At 38.1% G+C, this 18,134-nt stretch overlaps 1 protein-coding gene across 1 annotated transcript in view; it reads left to right on the forward strand.

The window, feature by feature from the left end:
- Positions 1–18,134, forward strand: part of ADAM23 (ADAM metallopeptidase domain 23) — a 162,644-nt gene that overhangs the window by 89,144 nt on the left and 55,366 nt on the right. The window contains exons 5-9 of the mRNA XM_065880437.1: positions 9,148–9,230; positions 10,272–10,335; positions 14,413–14,485; positions 15,286–15,362; positions 17,058–17,123. Coding sequence (XP_065736509.1) covers positions 9,148–9,230; positions 10,272–10,335; positions 14,413–14,485; positions 15,286–15,362; positions 17,058–17,123 — 363 coding nt within the window. The remainder of the gene's footprint in view (positions 1–9,147; positions 9,231–10,271; positions 10,336–14,412; positions 14,486–15,285; positions 15,363–17,057; positions 17,124–18,134) is intronic.

The raw sequence follows: 18,134 nt of genomic DNA on the forward strand, positions 1-18,134 counted from the left end.
GTGGCTCAGTGGTTGAGAGTCCGCCTGCCGATGCAAGAGATGCGGGTTTGTGCCCCGGTCCGGGAGGATCCCACATGCCGCGGAGCGGCTGGGCCTGTGAGCCATGGCCGCTGAGCCTGCGCGTCCGGAGCCTGTGCTCCACAACGGGAGAGGCCGCAACAGTGAGAGGCCTGCGTACCGAAAAACAAACAAACAAACGAACAAAAAAAAGAGTTGGTATATTTTTAAGGCTTTTGCTACATATTGAGAGTTTTTTTTTTCTGAAAGTTTGTATAAATTCATGCTTCTACTACCATTACATACATATTTTTAAAAACATGTTTTTAAACTTCACATTGCCTTCCATGTTGTTTAAGAAAATCTTTGTATCAAGTACCAGAAAAGAAAATCAGTATGTAAGAATGGCTAGATTAAATAAACCTGTTTTTACAGCCGTGCAACCTTTCTTCCAAAGATCTCAAACTATTTAGACAAAAGTACATGTGCATGCACACGCACACACACACACACACACACACACACCATTATTCACATGACTAGGGAGGAACAGAATCACTAATAGGCTACTTGGCTTTGAAGTGAAATCTGAATGTGGACATTTAAAATATTCTGGGAATTAGAGTCGAACAAAATGATGAACCACACTTAGGAGGAACCTGTCTAGGTCTTCCCATATCACAGCTATGAAGCCCCTACCTACTTCCCACTTCTAGTTAAGAAGAGGCTAAAGTCTTAGGCTTTTACTTTTATTGGATGAAAGTGGGCTAAATGGGCTTCTTTCCTTGTGAAGCAAATATAGGAACTGGAGAGATCAGCAGATTAAGTAGGCAGTGTAGAATAGATGCCAGGTATTAGTAAATGCACGTGGAAGAACTTTCCTTGTGCACCAACAGAGCGATAGCTTTTTTTTTTTGTGGTACGCAGTACGCGGTACGCGGCACCCCGCACCCCCCACCCCGCGACTACCGTGGCCTCTCCCGCTGCGGAGCACAGGCTTCGGACGCGCAGGCCCAGTGGCCACGGCCCACAGGCCCAGCCGCTCCGCGGCACGCGGGATCCTCCCGGACCGGGGCACGAACCCGCGTCCCCCGCATCGGCAGGCGGATTCCCAACCACTGCGCCACCAGGAAAGCCCGAGCGATAGCTTTTGTTAGAGTTCCTAACACAGTGCTTTGCACACAGTATGTGACAAAACAACTTTGTTGATTTGTTGGTCAACTTTGTTGATGAAACTATTAAAAATAAGTTAATTTTTAGTGTGTCAGTTCTTCTAAAGGAGTTAGGCATCAGTATGATGGTATAATAGTTATTTTCAAATTTAATATATTTCTATTAAATCCCTTTTAGGTGAACCATTAACTTTAAATGCCTACTAATACTTTGGTTTCTCTTCTTATGAAAAGAACTGCCACCTGGCCAACAGTGTAAGACTGAATAGATAGATAGAGTACTTCTGTCCCTACTTCCCTTTATTGCTCTTCATCCTTATTAAGGGGTGAGGAAATCGTCCTTTCCTAGTTCTATTTTCTCACCCTGGCTTCTTCCTGTCCCCTTGCTCCCTCTTGCCCAGGGAAAGAAGAGCGACTTAACTGGTGGGAAGGAGCTGGGCACGGCTACATAGTCCTTTCCTCCCTTTTTTGGGTGAGATCCACCTCCCTACAGGAAGGGCACATTTTCTCTACTTGTTCTCAGTTATGCAGTGGCAGCCCTTGTGGGTGTGGGTGGGTTGGGGGAGGGTGTTGGTTATCCCATGTTGTCTGTGCCTTGGTGGGTAAGTCTGGCTAACTTAGGCGGCAGCATTAGTAGGCCCACTGGATTCTCAGCTGATCCTCTCCTCCAATGTAGCAACACTAAAATTGAAGGTGATATTTTGATCCCCATTTCACCTGTGTCACTCTCTCATTTGAGTTTAAACTTGGATGGGTACCACTTCACACCCTCTAGTATGGCTATAACCAAAACCATGGACAATAGCAAGTGCAGACAAGGATCTGGAGAACTGGAGCCCTCATATACTGTTGATGGGAATGGAAAATGGTGGATCTGCTTTGGAAAATATTTTGGCAGGTCCTCAAGAATTTAAGCATAGAATTATCTTGTGACCCAGCAATTCTACATCTCGGTATATATCCAAGTGAATTGAAAATGTTATGTCCAAGAAAAAATTTGTACGTGGATGTTTATAGCAGTGTTATTCATAATAGCAAAAAAATGGAAACAAACCGAATGTCCATCAGTTGGTGAATAAACAAAACGTGGTATATTTTTCAGCTATAAAAAGGAATGAAGTACTGATTGATACATGCTACAACATGGATGAATCTTATAAATATTACACTAAATGAAAGAAATTAGTTCCAAAGGACCACATATTATGTGGTTCCATTTATTTGAAATGTCCAGAGTAGGGAAATTCATAGAGACTGAAAGTACATTCGTGGTTGCCAGGGGCTGGGGGAGGTTAGGGAGGTATAAGGAGGAATGGGGAATGACTGCTAATGGGCAAAGGATTTCCTTTTGATGTGATGAAAATATCCTGGAATTAGAAAGTGGTGATTGTTACACAACCCTGTTTTAATATACTAAAAACCACTGAATTATACTCTATAGAAGAGCATCTTAAAATAAAAAACTTCTCAAGTAGGTAATGGGAGTTTATTTACCCACTGTCTCAACAAACATAAATCCTCTGGTCCTTTCAGATTGGTCTTGTCACTTAGGCTCATGAAGAAGCCATTCTTATTTATCTATTAAACAGATATTGATTTCACTCACTCTGATCTAGTCGCTGATCTAGCAGCTGGATGTGCATTAGTGAACCAAGCAGACAAAAATCCCTGTCCTTGTGGGTTCTATACTCTATTCTCGCCTTTGTTCTTTTGTCATTTTAATCACGTCACCCTCCTAGAATGTGTTTTATGCTTTCCTTATCAAATCATTACCATGGTTCAGCTCAAGCTCACTTCGTCCATGAAGGCTTCTTGGCAGGGACTGTTGTCAGAGGGAATGGGCTTCTGTGGGCAAGGCTCCTGACTGGGAGGCTAAAAAAATTCCCCAGGAAATCAAGAGAGCAGACCACACTGGCTCCTCACAAAGCTATTTTAAATTTGAATAGTGTGATTTGTGTGAACTATTAAAAATGTATGTAGCATTAAAATATATATAGTACAGCCAAACTTCTCATACCTGAACATGTTTTTCCCCTTGAGTTTAATGAAGGTAAATAAACAGGTGTTGAGTTCTCAAGTTGTCCAATTCTCTGAAATGTTTTTTGTATCCTTTTTCTGTAGTATTCAAATTCAGGTACATTTGTCCCATTATCGATTTTTTTTTTTTTTTTTTTTGCGGTACGCGGGCCTCTCACTGCTGTGGCCTCTCCCGTTGCAGAGCACAGGCTCCAGATGCGCAGGCTCAGCGGCCATGGCTCACGGGCCCAGCCACTCCACAGCATGTGGGATTTTCCTGGGCCGGGGCACGAACCCATGTCCCCTGCATCGGCAGGCGGGCTCTCAACCACTGTGCCACCAGGGAAGCCCCCCATTATAGATTTTTAAAAAATTAATTTTTGGCTGTGCTGGGTCTTTGTTGATGCACGTGGGCTTTCTCTAGTTGTGCTGAGCGGGGGCTACTCTTCATTGCAGTGCACAGACTTCTCATTACAGTGGCTTCTCTTATTGTGGAGCACGGGCTCTAGGCACGTGGGCTTCAGTAGTTGTGGCACGTGGGCTCAGTAGTTGTGGCTCATGGGCTCTCGAGCACAGGCTCAGTAGTTGTGGTGCACGGGCTTAGTTGCTCCGCGGCATGTGGGCTCTTCCTGGACCAGGGCTTGAACCCGTGTCTCCTGCATTGGCAGGTGGATTCTTAACCACTGTGCCACCAAGGAAGCCCATAGATTTTTAAAAACATTTCTTTTTTTGCAACCAGCCCAATGATTTATTAAATAGATTGATATATCATGCTGGTTGACAAGTTTGAAGTATTTAAAGATATGCATATAGAATAATCACTTGAGTATAGTGTCAGAGTTTTTAATTACCATATTCAGAACCTGGAATATCATAATATACACATTTGTGAGATGTGGCCTGTGGAGTTTCTTTTCAAATGTTTATCCAGATGTACAGGAGTTGATTGAAAACATCAGTGCCTGGTCACCATGAATGCCCAGGTTTATGAGGGTTTTGTAAGCAATGAGGATAATAAGAATTGGCTGATTGAACTTTACTGAAGCAGATGAGATAATTAAACAGACACAAAGGTGGGGCAATTTTAAAATAAATTATATTGAAACGATAGATTCTGTTTCCAATAGGTTCTATTTAAAATGAGTAAAATCAAAGGGGAAGGTGGAGGAGTATGGGGTTAAAATATACACAGTACTATATATAAAATAGATAACCAACAAGGACCTACTGTATTGTAGCACAAGGAACTATACTCAATATCTTGTAATAACCTATAATGTAAAAGAATCTAAAAAAGAATATAGATAGATAAACTGAATCACTTTGCTGTATACCTGAAACTAACACAACATTGTAAGTCAACTATATTCCAATTTTAAAAAAAGAACAAAAAAAAGTGAAAAAAATAAAGTGAGTAGAATCAAATTATTTCTGTCATTCAGTCAATAATACCAGGGAGCCAAATCTTTTTTTTCCCTCACGAAGTTATCACTAGACTCACAGAGCTGTCACACATCTGATTAGGAAATGTGTTAAAGGATGCACGTGACTTCGGTGTTTCATTATTTGAGGGAGTTGCCTGATGGTTTCCAATGGGGTTGTTTGAGCATTATCTGGCTTGTGGGGTTTTATGTGGAAGTGGTGGGCTGAGAAAGTTGGGGAGCACACTTGCTAGGATTTTTAAGTTCCTTTGACTACCCAGTAATCTTCATTTATTAGATGTTCCATTTTTGTTGAATATAAGTAACTGACTGACAGGTTTTAATCTGAAAATGCTGATGCCCATGGAGGCACACAGAGACTTGTGTCATGTGCTGAGTGAGCCCTTTTTGGTTCTCCTGTCTGCTGTTTGCCTAGTCACAGATCTGTGATCCACTCATAAGTGGTGATCTCGAAGGGTCTGGCCAGCACTCTTGAACTGTCTGAGGCCTTCCTGATTGGAGAAAGAAACACTGGAGCCTGAAGTTGTGGGATTTAGTTTGGCTTTTTGCTGTCTTTGGCAGAGCCTTTTAGCACTTTGCGAGTGTCTTCCTATTTGTGCATAGAGATAGCAGTTACAGTGAGACAGTGAGTGTTCCAGATAGCTAGCTCCTTGGGTGGAGGCACCCCCAGAGCTGACTACTCAGTGTCTTCGTTAACGAGGCCCTCTGCCAGGGGCCCTTCTGCAGTGACCCGCTCCTGTCATCCTGATATCCAAGAGGGAATACGTCTTCTTAACGGGGATTTATTTAATATGAAATACCCGAAGATGTTACTTTGTAGTGGTGTTAACAAAATGCTGCATAATCTGGAGAGTTGCCAAACAGTACTTTTCTGGTAATGCTTTCTCAAAAACTTGGTATAAATTTAGCAAGAAGAAACTCAGAAAATCCTCTAATGCTACTAATACTGACACTAAATGAGAACCTGCCAAATTGTGTATAGTGCTTAATATAATCCCACAATTTAGATACTAAAGCTTTCTTATGATAAACATCAGGGATTAGATGTTACCACAAATATCATTTAAAGTCGAGAAAATACGGTGATCCACATCCAGATATACAGTGAACCAAACAGTTCCCTTCAGATAATATTCTGCCTTAACTCAAACAGGTACCAATGACCTTTATACTGAGAGAGCATCAACCTTCAGCAAGTGAATGAAACTGAAATCTAAGAAAGGACTTGGAAATATTTTCTGGGGGGAAAAAGATTGTTTGTAGGAAAATCTAAAAAACCGAGCTCTTCTTAGAAAGGTCAAATAAATATGACAGTGTTTGCTGTGTACTTCTAACAATCACCTGACTTAAGATAGCCTTTTGGTGTGACACAAAGTGCTAAATAACTGGTGTGATGGAATTTACAGTTACCTATGGTTGTTTTTAGAATCATGGGAAGAGTCTGAAATTTAATTGCCGAGTATCGACCTGGATTCTCAAATTACTGAAATGTGTGACACCATTTGTGCTTATAAGTTCCAGAGTTGAAAATGGAAGTAGAACTTGACATGTTATATAGAAGTCATTATTTATATACAGAGTTGCTCTTTGAGAACGGAAAAGCAATCCTTTACAAAATAGTAAAAATATTAGAATACCAATTTTAGAAACCAACATTGAAAGTGTGTATTATAGTTACTAAAAGGAAACAAACAGAATTGGTTGGGGAGTGGTGATTTGATGTGTGGGTGAACCCCCTTTAGGCACTTAAGTAGCCTCTGAGGCTATTGTAATACACTTTAATAAGCAGTGATCAAGATGAATGTAAATCATTAATAAAAAGTCAAAGTCAGTATTCTCTTTAAGGAATTTGTGATTAACATATACACACTACTGTATATAAAATAGGTAACCAACAAGGACCTGCTGTATAGCACAGGGAACTATATTCAATATTTTGTAATTACCTATATGGGAAAAGAATCTGAAAAAAATGAGATATATATGTATGTATAATTGAATCCCTTTGCGATACACCTGAAACCAACACAACATTGTAAATCAACTATACTTCAATATAAAATAAATAAATAAATAAAAGAAAACAAATAGGAAGCTTCTGGTTAGGCAATGTGGATTCAGTGCTTCTATTTATCTCAATTTCCTGACAATAAGCCACTCAAATAACAGTTAAGGAATTTTAAAAAGGGTGTAAACAAGGATAAAGACAAGAGAAGAGATGACAGCTGATCAGAGGTGTCCGTAAAATTGTAGGTGATAGAAAGCAGATGGATGAGGGTTTTTTTCTTGCTTTGCTAAGTTCCACTGGGACAAAACCAAGCAGAACAAAGCCAGCTTGTGTCTCTGCACCCAGAAAGCCCCAGGAATTGAAGGTGCCAGAAAACAGAAAGATTGGTTGAAAGTCTACATAGAGAAGGTACTAAATTCCTGATCTACTCCTTACCCCAGATAGACAGGCAGCCATTCCTTCCCTACGCTGGTAGAAGAGCTCAGCTTGTAGAGAAAAATGGAAAGGAGGGGGGTTATCAGAGAAATAATAGAAGTTTCCCAGAACTGAAGTGCATGCATTTTCCTTTTTAAAATATTTTAATGGATATATTATTTATTACCTGCACTGCCACAGGCTCAAATATGTTTCATGAGGAGTCTGAGTTGTTTTTTTTTTAATTTTTATTTTATATTGGGCTATAGTTGATTTACAATGTTGTGTTACTTTCTGGTGTACAGCAGAGTGATTCAGTTACATATATTATACATGTATCCATTCTTTTTCAGATTCTTTTCCCATATAAATGATTACAGAATATTGGATAGAGTGCATTTTCTTGATTCAGAGGTGCCACAGAGTGCCCAGTGCAATCAGTAAGCAAAGTCCCCACGGAGGCACATCCTGAGATTTCGTGGAAATGGGTGTGAATAGAATTTCCTACAGTCTTCTTGAAAGGGGAAAAATAGATTGTATAGACAGCGTCAACAATTAGAATAATTTCCAGTTCTCAAAAGCAACACTAGAAGCTTGAAGACTGTGCACAATTCCTTTGAAATGCTGAGAGAAAATAATTGTCTATCTCGAATTCTCTACCCACCCACAAGATCAATCTAGGGTGAAGATAGAAAAAGGGGTTTTCAAACATGAAAATTCTCATCAAATTTATCTTCTACAAACACTTGTTCAACAAATTACCAGGGGGTGTATACCTCCAGGAAAAGGGACCATGAATGGAGAAGACATGGGATCTAGGATTCAATACAGAAAGGGGACAAAGGAGTTCCCAGGATGATGCTACAGACAAGTCCTGTAAAGCAGCTGTGCATCAGGCCCAGCAGGAGGGTGAAGCAAGAGGGGTGTCTCCAGGAACAAAATGGATGTGATAAATTACCTGATGTGCTTGACCATACTAGAAGAGTTATAGATAATGTTTTAGATAATAGGGCCTATGTACGTGCTAAATACGTGGAAAACCAAAGAAGAAAATAAAAGTTCTCGAAAAAATTTAAAATGGAGCAAAAAAGACAATGTAATCAGAGTGGCACAGCTATGAACAATATGTGCATAGTCATAATACGAACACTAAATATCAATTTAACCAAAAGTCTGTGACGTGTGTTGGAATGTATGGGGGGCGAGAGGGGATTTCAAGATTCTATATTAGGAAGGTAATTTCTAAAGTGAAATAAATCAGGACATAACAGTATAAATATTCCATTCAGAAATACATTGGTGGGCTTCCCTGGTGGCGCAGGGGTTGAGAGTCCGCCTGCCGATGCAGGGGACACGGGTTTGTGCCCCGGTCTGGAAGGATCCCACATGCCGCGGAGCGGCTGGGCCCGTGAGCCACGGCCGCTGAGCCTCCGCGTCCGGAGCCTGGGCTCCGCAACAGGAGAGGCCACAGCGGTGAGAGGCCCGTGTACCGCAAAAAAAAAAAAAGAAAAGAAAAAAGAAATACATTGGTAAACAACAGAAGAAACAGCTAAAAGTGTTAAAAATGTGTCGGTGGTGAGAGAAAGCGACAGGAAACTGCTGTGTTTTTTAAAACAGTCCTCGCAGTTACTATTTGCCTTTGAAAACTAAGTTCGTATATTATTTCTAAAAAAATTCAAAAACTGATTTTAAAAGTTAAGAAAGAAAATTCCCAAGCTTTGTGTAGTTTTCCATAAAAAAATGATTCTAAACAGCACCTTTGGGGGCCTCTCCTCAGTGATGTAGAAGACTTTATTCCCTGACAATATCTGGTAAGTGTCTACTCCCTCACATGCTTAGGAAAGGTATATAAGTTGTTCCAGTTGCATTGGTGTCTTATTCCTCTGTTAAAGGCTTTTCTCCTTCGTTACATTGAATATACACCTACTTCTTATAGAAAAGTTGAAAAATTGCCTAGTGCTCTTTGAGATTTCCTATCAAACAGGAGGAGTTTCTAGGATCATCCTTGCCTTTCTTTTTGCTTTACAGAATCATCCCAAAGAGTGAATCGTGATGGACAAAGCATAATTTGTCAATGAAATCTTCTTCTGCATTGCAGGGTGGAGAGCACTGTTATTACCATGGAAACATCAGAGGTATCAAGGACTCCAGGGTGGCTCTGTCGACCTGCAATGGACTTCAGTATGTGGGACTGTCATTGGGAGAATGAACTTGGTTTCACCCATTCACCCTTTCCATCTTGTCTTTCATAGTTATTTTAGTGACTCTTCTGTAGCAGTCCTGGGTTAGAGAGTGCATGTGGAGTCATGAACAAGGAGGGCAAAGTCCCTGCTCTGTTAACACATAGTTTGCCGGTGATTTAGAGATTAAACAAATGATTATACAGATTATTATTTTATTGCCATTTTGGTGAGTACTGTGAAGAGGAAGGACAGGGACTTTTGGGATGACCGACCCTAGTAGAGAAAGATTTCCCAGAGGTATCCCCCAGAGGAACTATCACTCAGCATAACCTAAGGATAAGCAGGAAGTGGCCAGGCAAGGGTGGGGTTCGAAAGAGAGGAGCCCATGCTTCGGCCTTCAGGCAGGCTCTTAAAAAACATCTGTAGATTCCTTTTAGACTCGAACACAGTAACAGTTCATGTAAAGGTCTTTTGTGGCCATGTGATGAAAGGGATCTTGAAAATCCTATCTACACACTTTATAAAAACTCCTGTGTCTCTCAAAATTAAATGCGATTTTCAACACAGAGTCTTAATGGAAATTCACAACTTGCAAGCGTAAAGATACTTCTGTTTGCCTCTTCAGAATCGGATGGTTTTAGCTTTTTCTTATACATGAAGAACCTGTCTATCTTCTCACAGATGATATTGGATTTGCATAACAAATTTGTGCCAGTTGTACGTGGTTCTGTAATAATAACTTGAGATACTGGAACAGTGTGAATAGTTCTATCCCAGTTTAATCTTCTTATCTGTCCATTTAATTTCAAAAACTAATTATGCCAGGTATAATGTGTATGCTCTTGGTGTACACTTTTTACACTCTCTGTAGCCTATACGCTGTCTAGTGCAGTGGTGGGACCACAGTGTGATTCCATGCAGGTATGTGAATTTGATTTGGGACAGTATAAAGGTATTTATTCAGATACACTCTTTATCTTTAAAGACAGACTATGTTTGCTATATTTGTTAACTCTCCTTCTGTGGTTTCTTTTCACAGTGGTATGTTTGAAGATAATACCTCTGTGTATATGATAGAGCCACTGGAGCTGGTTCATGATGAGGTGAGTCTGACTGTGACATCAGTTTCCTTATGTTTTCCTTACTTTTCCAGCATCTTTGTTTTTGAGCAATAAAGAGACAATCTGGTAGGTTTCAAAGTGCATTTATCTATAGCACCTTATTTCACACTTGGACTGATACCATGAGTTTTGAAGCTTAAGTTACACATCCCAGGTCACATACCAGTAAGGCATGGTAAGAGGCATCAAACCTAGGTTTTCTAAAGCTAAGACCAGTTCTTCCCAGTCTACTGAAAGAGCAGAGAGGATGCTTTATTTTGTACTGACCACCTTGGTTTCCTTTAAGCTAGCTTTTATTCTCACAGTCTTTAGATAATTGTACGACTCTAAGCAAGTACACAACTTTTGTGAATCTAAGACTCTTCAGTGGGGAAATCTGTGGGTTGAACTATGATTATATTATACAATATTTAGTTTTCTTTTGAGATAGGGGAGAAAATAATGTTAGGAGTCATGTATAGGCCAGCAACCTAGATAAGAAATCAAGAAAGCATTACGCTGAGTGAAATAAATCAGCCAGGGAAAAGCAAATACTGTATAGTTTCACTTACATGTGGAATCTAAAAAACCTGAACTCATGTAAACAGAGAATAGATTACTGGTTACCAGAGGCCAGTGGGGGAAATGAGCGAAGGTGGTCAAAAGGTACAAACTTCCAGTTATAAGATAAATTCTGGGGATGTAATGGACGACATGTAACTATCGTTAACAATACAGTATTGTATATTTGGAAGCTGCTAAGAGAATAGATTTTAAAAGTTTTCATCACAAGAAAAAAATGTGTAACTATGTGAGGTGATGGATGTTAGCTAAACGTATTGTGGTGATTTTTGTGTAATATATACATGTATCAAATCATTATGTTGTAAACTTTAAACGTATCCAATGCTATATTTCAGTAAGATCTCAATAAAACTGGAAAAAAAGTAAATCATGTACTCTAATCATGTTGCTCACTAATAGAAGGCAACCAAATTTAATATTTAATATATATTAAAAAATATTGTAATGAAGGCTTTCTACATACTGGGTAGTATTTAGGTGCTGGGGATACAGTGGTGAACAAAATAGACACAGAGCCTGAGCCTAGTAGGGCTTGTTATCTACAGGGGCGGAGACAGGAATAAATAGGTGGATAAGTAACTGCATATGGTATGTTAGATAGTGCATGCTAAGGAGAAAAAATGAAGCCAGGAAAGTGGAGAGGAGAGTTAAAATTTGTATTTTAACACACAGTGAGGTGGTGAGTTTTGAATGAAGACCCTCAGGAAATTAGGGGGCTGGAAAAGCATTGCAGGAGAAGAGCTAATGCAAAGGCCCTGAGGCAGGAGTATTCCCAGTGTGTTCTAGGAACTGTGAGGAACCCAACTAGGTTGGAGAGGAGCAGACAGGGGAGAATGGTAGGAGGTGAAGGCACTAAGGTGTAACAGTAGGAGAGTCATATCAGTGAAAAGAACTGCTAATGGGAAAAGAATATTTTGAAAGTGATATAGTCAGGATATTGCAATAATTGATGGGGAGCAGAAAATGTTTTCTTGTTTTTTCTTTTTGCGGTACGCGGGCCTCTCACTGTTGTGGCCTCTCTCGTTGCGGAGCACAGGCTCCGGACGCGCAGGCTCAGCGGCCATGGCTCATGGGCCCAGCCGCTCCACAGCATGTGGGATCTTCCCGGACCAGGGCACGAACCCGTGTCCCCTGCATCGGCAGGTGGACTCACAACCACTGCGCCACCAGGGAAGCCCTTGTTTTTTTTTTTAATCTTTAGAGATTTCAAATGTAGACAAAATAATTTTGAGACAGGAAATAGTCATTCAGGCTATTGACAAGAACAGTTGACAAACGTTTCTTTTCTTTATGTTGCTGTGTATGTGTGAATATGGGATAATTTCAAATTTGAGGCAGAAAAGTCATTAAGTTTTAAATGTTTTATGTTTGAATAAACCAGTATTATTTTTCAACTAGTAATTATAAAAATTACCAGATAATGAAGGCCATCCCACCTAGATAAAGACATTTTGATTAAGTAAAATATTTTTCCCCTACTCCAACTGTAGGCAGATAACCTGTACACAGCAAAATTATTTGACTCATCAAGCAAAAAATTGACTTTGATTTCTGGCATTGATTAATGGCCCTGTGACTCTAAAACAAAACAAAACAAAACAAAAACAAAAACAAAGAACAAAACAAAAAACCTAAAATAACTCCCTAAGCCTTGAGTTTTTAAATAGGTAAAATGAGATACTTTTTCATTACATCCCTAGTAGGGCAATTTTACACATTTGATGAATTAATAAATATATGTGACTATGTCTATTAAACTCTTGAAGAGATTCATAAACTGTTACTATCATAATGTTTAAAGCATTGCTTTTGCATTGTTAAACCCATAATCATATTCTTTAGGAGCTGATTGTTTTATACTTCATGCCTTTTCTTTTTTGCCTTCCTTTTTTACTGCCTGCCTTTCATTCATGATGTAATGATTACATAATCATGTAATGAGTTATCCTCATTTTCATCATGGGTAGAGGGAAAGGAGCACTGCTTGAAACTTTAAATTAGTCAGTTTTTAAAATTACGTTACTAGTTGTGAGTTTCATCTGTGTATCTTTCTTTTCACCTGATATCAGAATTAAGAGTTTAGTCTACTTGAATTTAGATTTTAAAAAAAAATACAGTCCTTAAAAAAATTAATTTTATTTATTTATTTAGACTGTGTTTGGTCTTCGTTGCTGCACGCGGGTTTTCTCTAGTTGCGGTGAGCGGGGGCTACTCTTCGTTTTGGTGCGCGGGCTTCTCATTGCAGTGGCTTCTCTTGTGGCGGAGCACGGGCTCCAGGTGCACGGGCTTCAGTAGTTGTGGCGCACAGGCTTTGTTGCTCTACAGCATGTGGGATCTTCCCGGTCCAGGGCTCGAACCTGTGTCTCCTGCATTGGCAGGCGGATTCTTAACCACTGTGTCACCAGAAAAGTCTGAATTTAGATGTTTGATGTTTAGTTTATTATTATTATTAATTTTAGTATGCTTTATAATAAGTCCAGTAATATGGATCAAGTATTTATAGTAAGAATTCATGTTATTTCTCAAGTAATAAATAAAGAGCAAAACTTTTCATTATTGTAAATCTTTTATGTAATCTATTAAGAACACTTTTTAAAATAACTTTTCTGATTATAAAACACTGTAAGGAATTTGGAAAAGCAAATTAAGCAAATACTTAACCAAATAGTAATTATCCATTATCCCAGCCCCCAGAGATAACTTCTCCCCACCTTTCAGTGTACATTCTTCCAGTTTTTCAATGTTATGTTCCCATATTTTCAAAAATAAATTAGATCATTATTTTGTAATATAATTTTAACTCAACAATGTATCTCTCTGAGCCTCAATATTTTAATTTGTAAAATGGAGATAAAATATGTACTGTATGGAGTTCTCGTGAGGATTAAATTGGCTGACACATACTATGCACTCAGTAATGGAAGCTAATAGTAGTGATGGAAATAAGACTTTTCTAAAAGTATAGTATCTAGGGCAAAGGATATGAATATTTTCAAGATTGTTGATAGAATTGCTAAATTTCTCTCTGAACTATGCTACCAATTTACTCCTACCAGCAGTGTGAAAATGTTTGGCCTTGCAACTATCATTGACTAGAGTTATCATAATTTTTAAACCTTTGTCAGTAATTGGTATATCTTTTTATTTGCATTTTGAAGGAGTGTTCAAGTAGTATTTACCTTTTAAAAAATATATTCATTGCCCATTTGTGTTTTTTTTTCTTGTGAATTTCCTATTCATGGCTTTGAAGAAAGCCAAAGTTTAAGAGTAGCTAAGGAAACTATGCTTTTATCTAAACTGGGGCAACTGGATGATGCTCTATTCTATTTAAAATTCAAGTTTCAATAAACCATCTACTTTTCATTTTTGATAACTGACACATCAGCATATAAGTGTTTCCATTTTAGGAAAGATATTAGAGAAAGTGCTAACACTGTTCCGTAGAGGTGTGATCACGTCTTGCTTTTTAATTGACTACAATTGTTTTTGTTTCAGAAAAGCACAGGTCGACCACACATAATTGAGAAAACCTTGGCAGGACAATATTCTAAGCAAATGAAGAATCTCAGTAAGTTTTAATTAAAGAAGCCACTCTATTTTCTGTACTAGGAGCCTTGACTTGGAGCTCAGTTGCACATGCAGGCTTGTTGGGAAATGGAGTAATCTGGAGTGAGCAGTGTGGGTGGGCAGTGGAGTGAACTGTGGCTTTAATGTAATGAAGCATGGAGAGTCATTTCTGATGGAAAGACTGAAATATGAAGCCCAGAAGTAAAGCTGTGTTAGGAACTGGAGAGTGTGGCCAGATTTAACAGAGTGATTTACAGGGAGGTTCATCCTTAGATTTTCCTGGAAGTTTGCTGCTCTTTAACCAACTTGTAGTGTCTTATGCTCTTGTCCTGTGGCATCTCAAGCATGCTGATCTGGCAAAAGCTTCTTTTGGATTATTGGAGTATGTGATGTTACTTCTGTATATTAATACCCAAAATCTTTAGTAATTTATGCAAAAGCTTATGCCAGACATTATTTTTAATTCTAAAATGAATTAAGCATAGTAGAATTCTTCTAACTTTTCAGATATCCAGGGTCAGGTGGTTGTAGATGAAATACGCATATCCCAAGGAGTCTTGAATAGCTCGTAAAGTTTTTCATGAGGTTCGGAAGAAAATTATACCTTTGAATTATATTAATATTTGTGACTAAAAATGTGAAACACTTAATGGTTGGCCTGCGTTTTTCACCTTAGTTTATTTTGATTTTGAGATGACAAATGCTATCAGTGCTACTTTTCCTTCATATAATATTTTTAAAACATTCTCCCATTGAAATGCAGTCAAACATAAATTTTGGTATTCTTTTTCTTTTGCACAGGTATGGAAAGCAGTGACCAGTGGCCCTTCCTATCTGAATTACAGTGGTTGAAAAGGAGAAGGAAGAGAGCAGTGAATGTGAGTGTGGCGTTGAGTTGTAGGCGGGGCTCTTTCACTCAAATTGTGTGCCTGTCATCACACTGTGGCTAAGTGTACCTAAAACGGTTTAGATTTGGGCAATTTCCTCTTACAAACAAAACCCCAAACCAAAATACCCTATGATTTGAGTCTTATGGGCATGGTGCTTTTTATTCAGCTTTCCCTGTAAGTGATACAAACTGATTTTGATGTTCTATGAACCCTGAAGGCATCTGAAGAATGTATTGTTTTAGCTCTGTTTTCAAAGCATTTTTCTTATGAAAATTGCAGTGCATTTTTTCTATTGAAAGTAGAGCAGGCTTTTTATTTGTTTATTATTTTCTGGTATGACTTATCATATAAAATAATCTACTAACAAAAAAGTAGGGGAAGAGTTAGGTTTTGAAATGTTGACTAATCATGCTTATTTGTATTTCTTTTCAAATTAAAAACAGTTATACCACACTTTGAAGCTGGATGTGTTTTTCTGAACAGAATAAATCTCTTTGACCATTAGTATCATGATAGTTACTAAATAAGAATCATGTAATTATATAATCAACAACTGTCATAGAGCTCCCATGTATTGATAAATGTATAGGGGCTTTGTAACTGAAATTATCTTCCTAGTCTATTTCATAATAGATTAGAAAGCTGTAATGATGGGGACTGTTTAGTAATTACATGGTGAATGCTATGTAACCGAAAATTAATTCCATGGCATATAGATTACATGGTAATTTGCTAGATAACTTAATGAGTAATTATACTGAAAATTGCACACTTTAGATAATGTTTTGCTGAATGTACTTTTGTGAAAAAATTAGACCACCAGCCATCAAAAACTTGGTTGTAGGTCAAATCATCCTCTTTTATGAGCCTGTCTTTGTATTATGGTGATTATGGAAACAATTTTTTTTAACTTAGAGATCTCTTTTTGCTTACTCTTGAAGATGCAGTTGGTAATAAGTTTTATATAGGCTATTGATGTTTCACTACAGCCCGCCCCTATCAAATACAACTGATCAATGCTCATGTACTCTTCCAACTATGAAAAAGAAATAAAAGTCCAAACGACAGGTAAAATCCTTAGCCCTTGCTCTTAAAGGATTATCTAGTAGTAATCAAAATTTAGAAGAATTCAGAATATTGTAACTGTCAACATTTGTTCCTTTGAGAAGTTGTGTGGTTAAGAATTAGTACATTATTATGAGAACTTCACTCCACTGAATTAAGGTTTCTATATGATTGCATTGGTACCTGTTCCAGGTGTACTGTGCTATTCTTATTAAAGTTTTATGCAGTTTTTCTTTGAAGTTTTGAGTAGATGTGAATATTTTTATCGTATCCTAATGCCAAAGAAATTGAGATTTATTTATTTTAACAGAATTACACTGAACATTTTTCTCTAGAGTATTTTTACATATAAAAATCAAATAAAAACAACATGAGCCCTATCTGGATGAATACTTTAATGATAATTAAATACAGTTCTTTTCTGAATACTTGTATGTTTACCCACACTTTACAGTCACTTTGCTTTTCATTTCCCTGACCAAGTTTCTTTGAGGATGTTCATAAAGTGAGCAGCAAAGAGTTCTTTTGAAATTCAAAGTCAGTCTACCACTTAACGGTCAGCATCAGAGATATTTTCTATCAACCACCATTCTGACCACATATTTTTATTTTCCACAGCCATCTCGTGGTGTGTTTGAAGAAATGAAATATTTGGAACTTATGATTGTTAATGATCACAAAACGGTAAGAATATAGAATCAATGAATTTTAGATCTGACAGCTTACTTAAGAAAGAATAATAATCTTTTGTTAACTTCGGTCAAAATAAAATGTGATTCAGTGCTTAAAAGACATATGAAAACCATTATTGTCCTCCATTGGCCCTTCTTGAAGATAAAGTAGGAACTTTCTTAACCATACTCTGCTTAACCATTTCCCTTATAAAATATCTTGGTTGATACCATATGACCCAGCAATCCCACTATTGAGCATATACCCAGAGAAACCATAATTCAAAAAAACACATGCACCCCAATGTTCATTGCAGCACTATTTACAATAGCCAGGACATGGAAGCAACCTAAATGTCCATTGATAGAGGAATGGATAAAGAAGATATGGTACATATATACAATGGAATATTAATCAGCCATAAAAAGGAATGAAATTGGGTCATTTGTAGAGATGTGGATGGACCTAGAGAGTGTCATAAAGAGTGAAGTAAGTCAGAAAGAAAAGCAAATATCATATAATAACGCATATATGTGGAATCTAGAAAAGTGGTATAGATAATCTTAGTTGCAAAGCAGAAATAGAGACACAGACTTAGAGAACAAATGTATGGATACCAAGGGGGAAAGGGGTGGGGTGGGAGGAATTGGGAGACTGGGATTGACACATATACATTATTGATACCATGTATAAAATGGACAACCGATGGGAACATGCTGTATAGCACAGGGAGCTCACCTAGAACACTGTGGTAACCTAAATCGGAGGGAAGTCCAAAAGGGAGGGGATATCTGTATGTGTATGGCTGATACATTTTGTTGTGCAGTGGAGGCGAACACAACATTCTAAAGCAATCATACTCCAATAAAAATTAATTAAAAAATAATAGAGTTAAAAAAAATATCTTGGTTGAAGCCTAGAGCATTCTGAAGGGTCTTGGTCAGTACGCTATTTGCTGGTATAGTTGTATCCACAGAGGCAGATGGCCGACTGAATCCATTGTATTGTACTGCACCAGATTAT

Source organism: Phocoena phocoena, chromosome 7 (genome assembly GCF_963924675.1).
Source record: "Phocoena phocoena chromosome 7, mPhoPho1.1, whole genome shotgun sequence".
Taxonomy (NCBI): domain Eukaryota; kingdom Metazoa; phylum Chordata; class Mammalia; order Artiodactyla; family Phocoenidae; genus Phocoena; species Phocoena phocoena.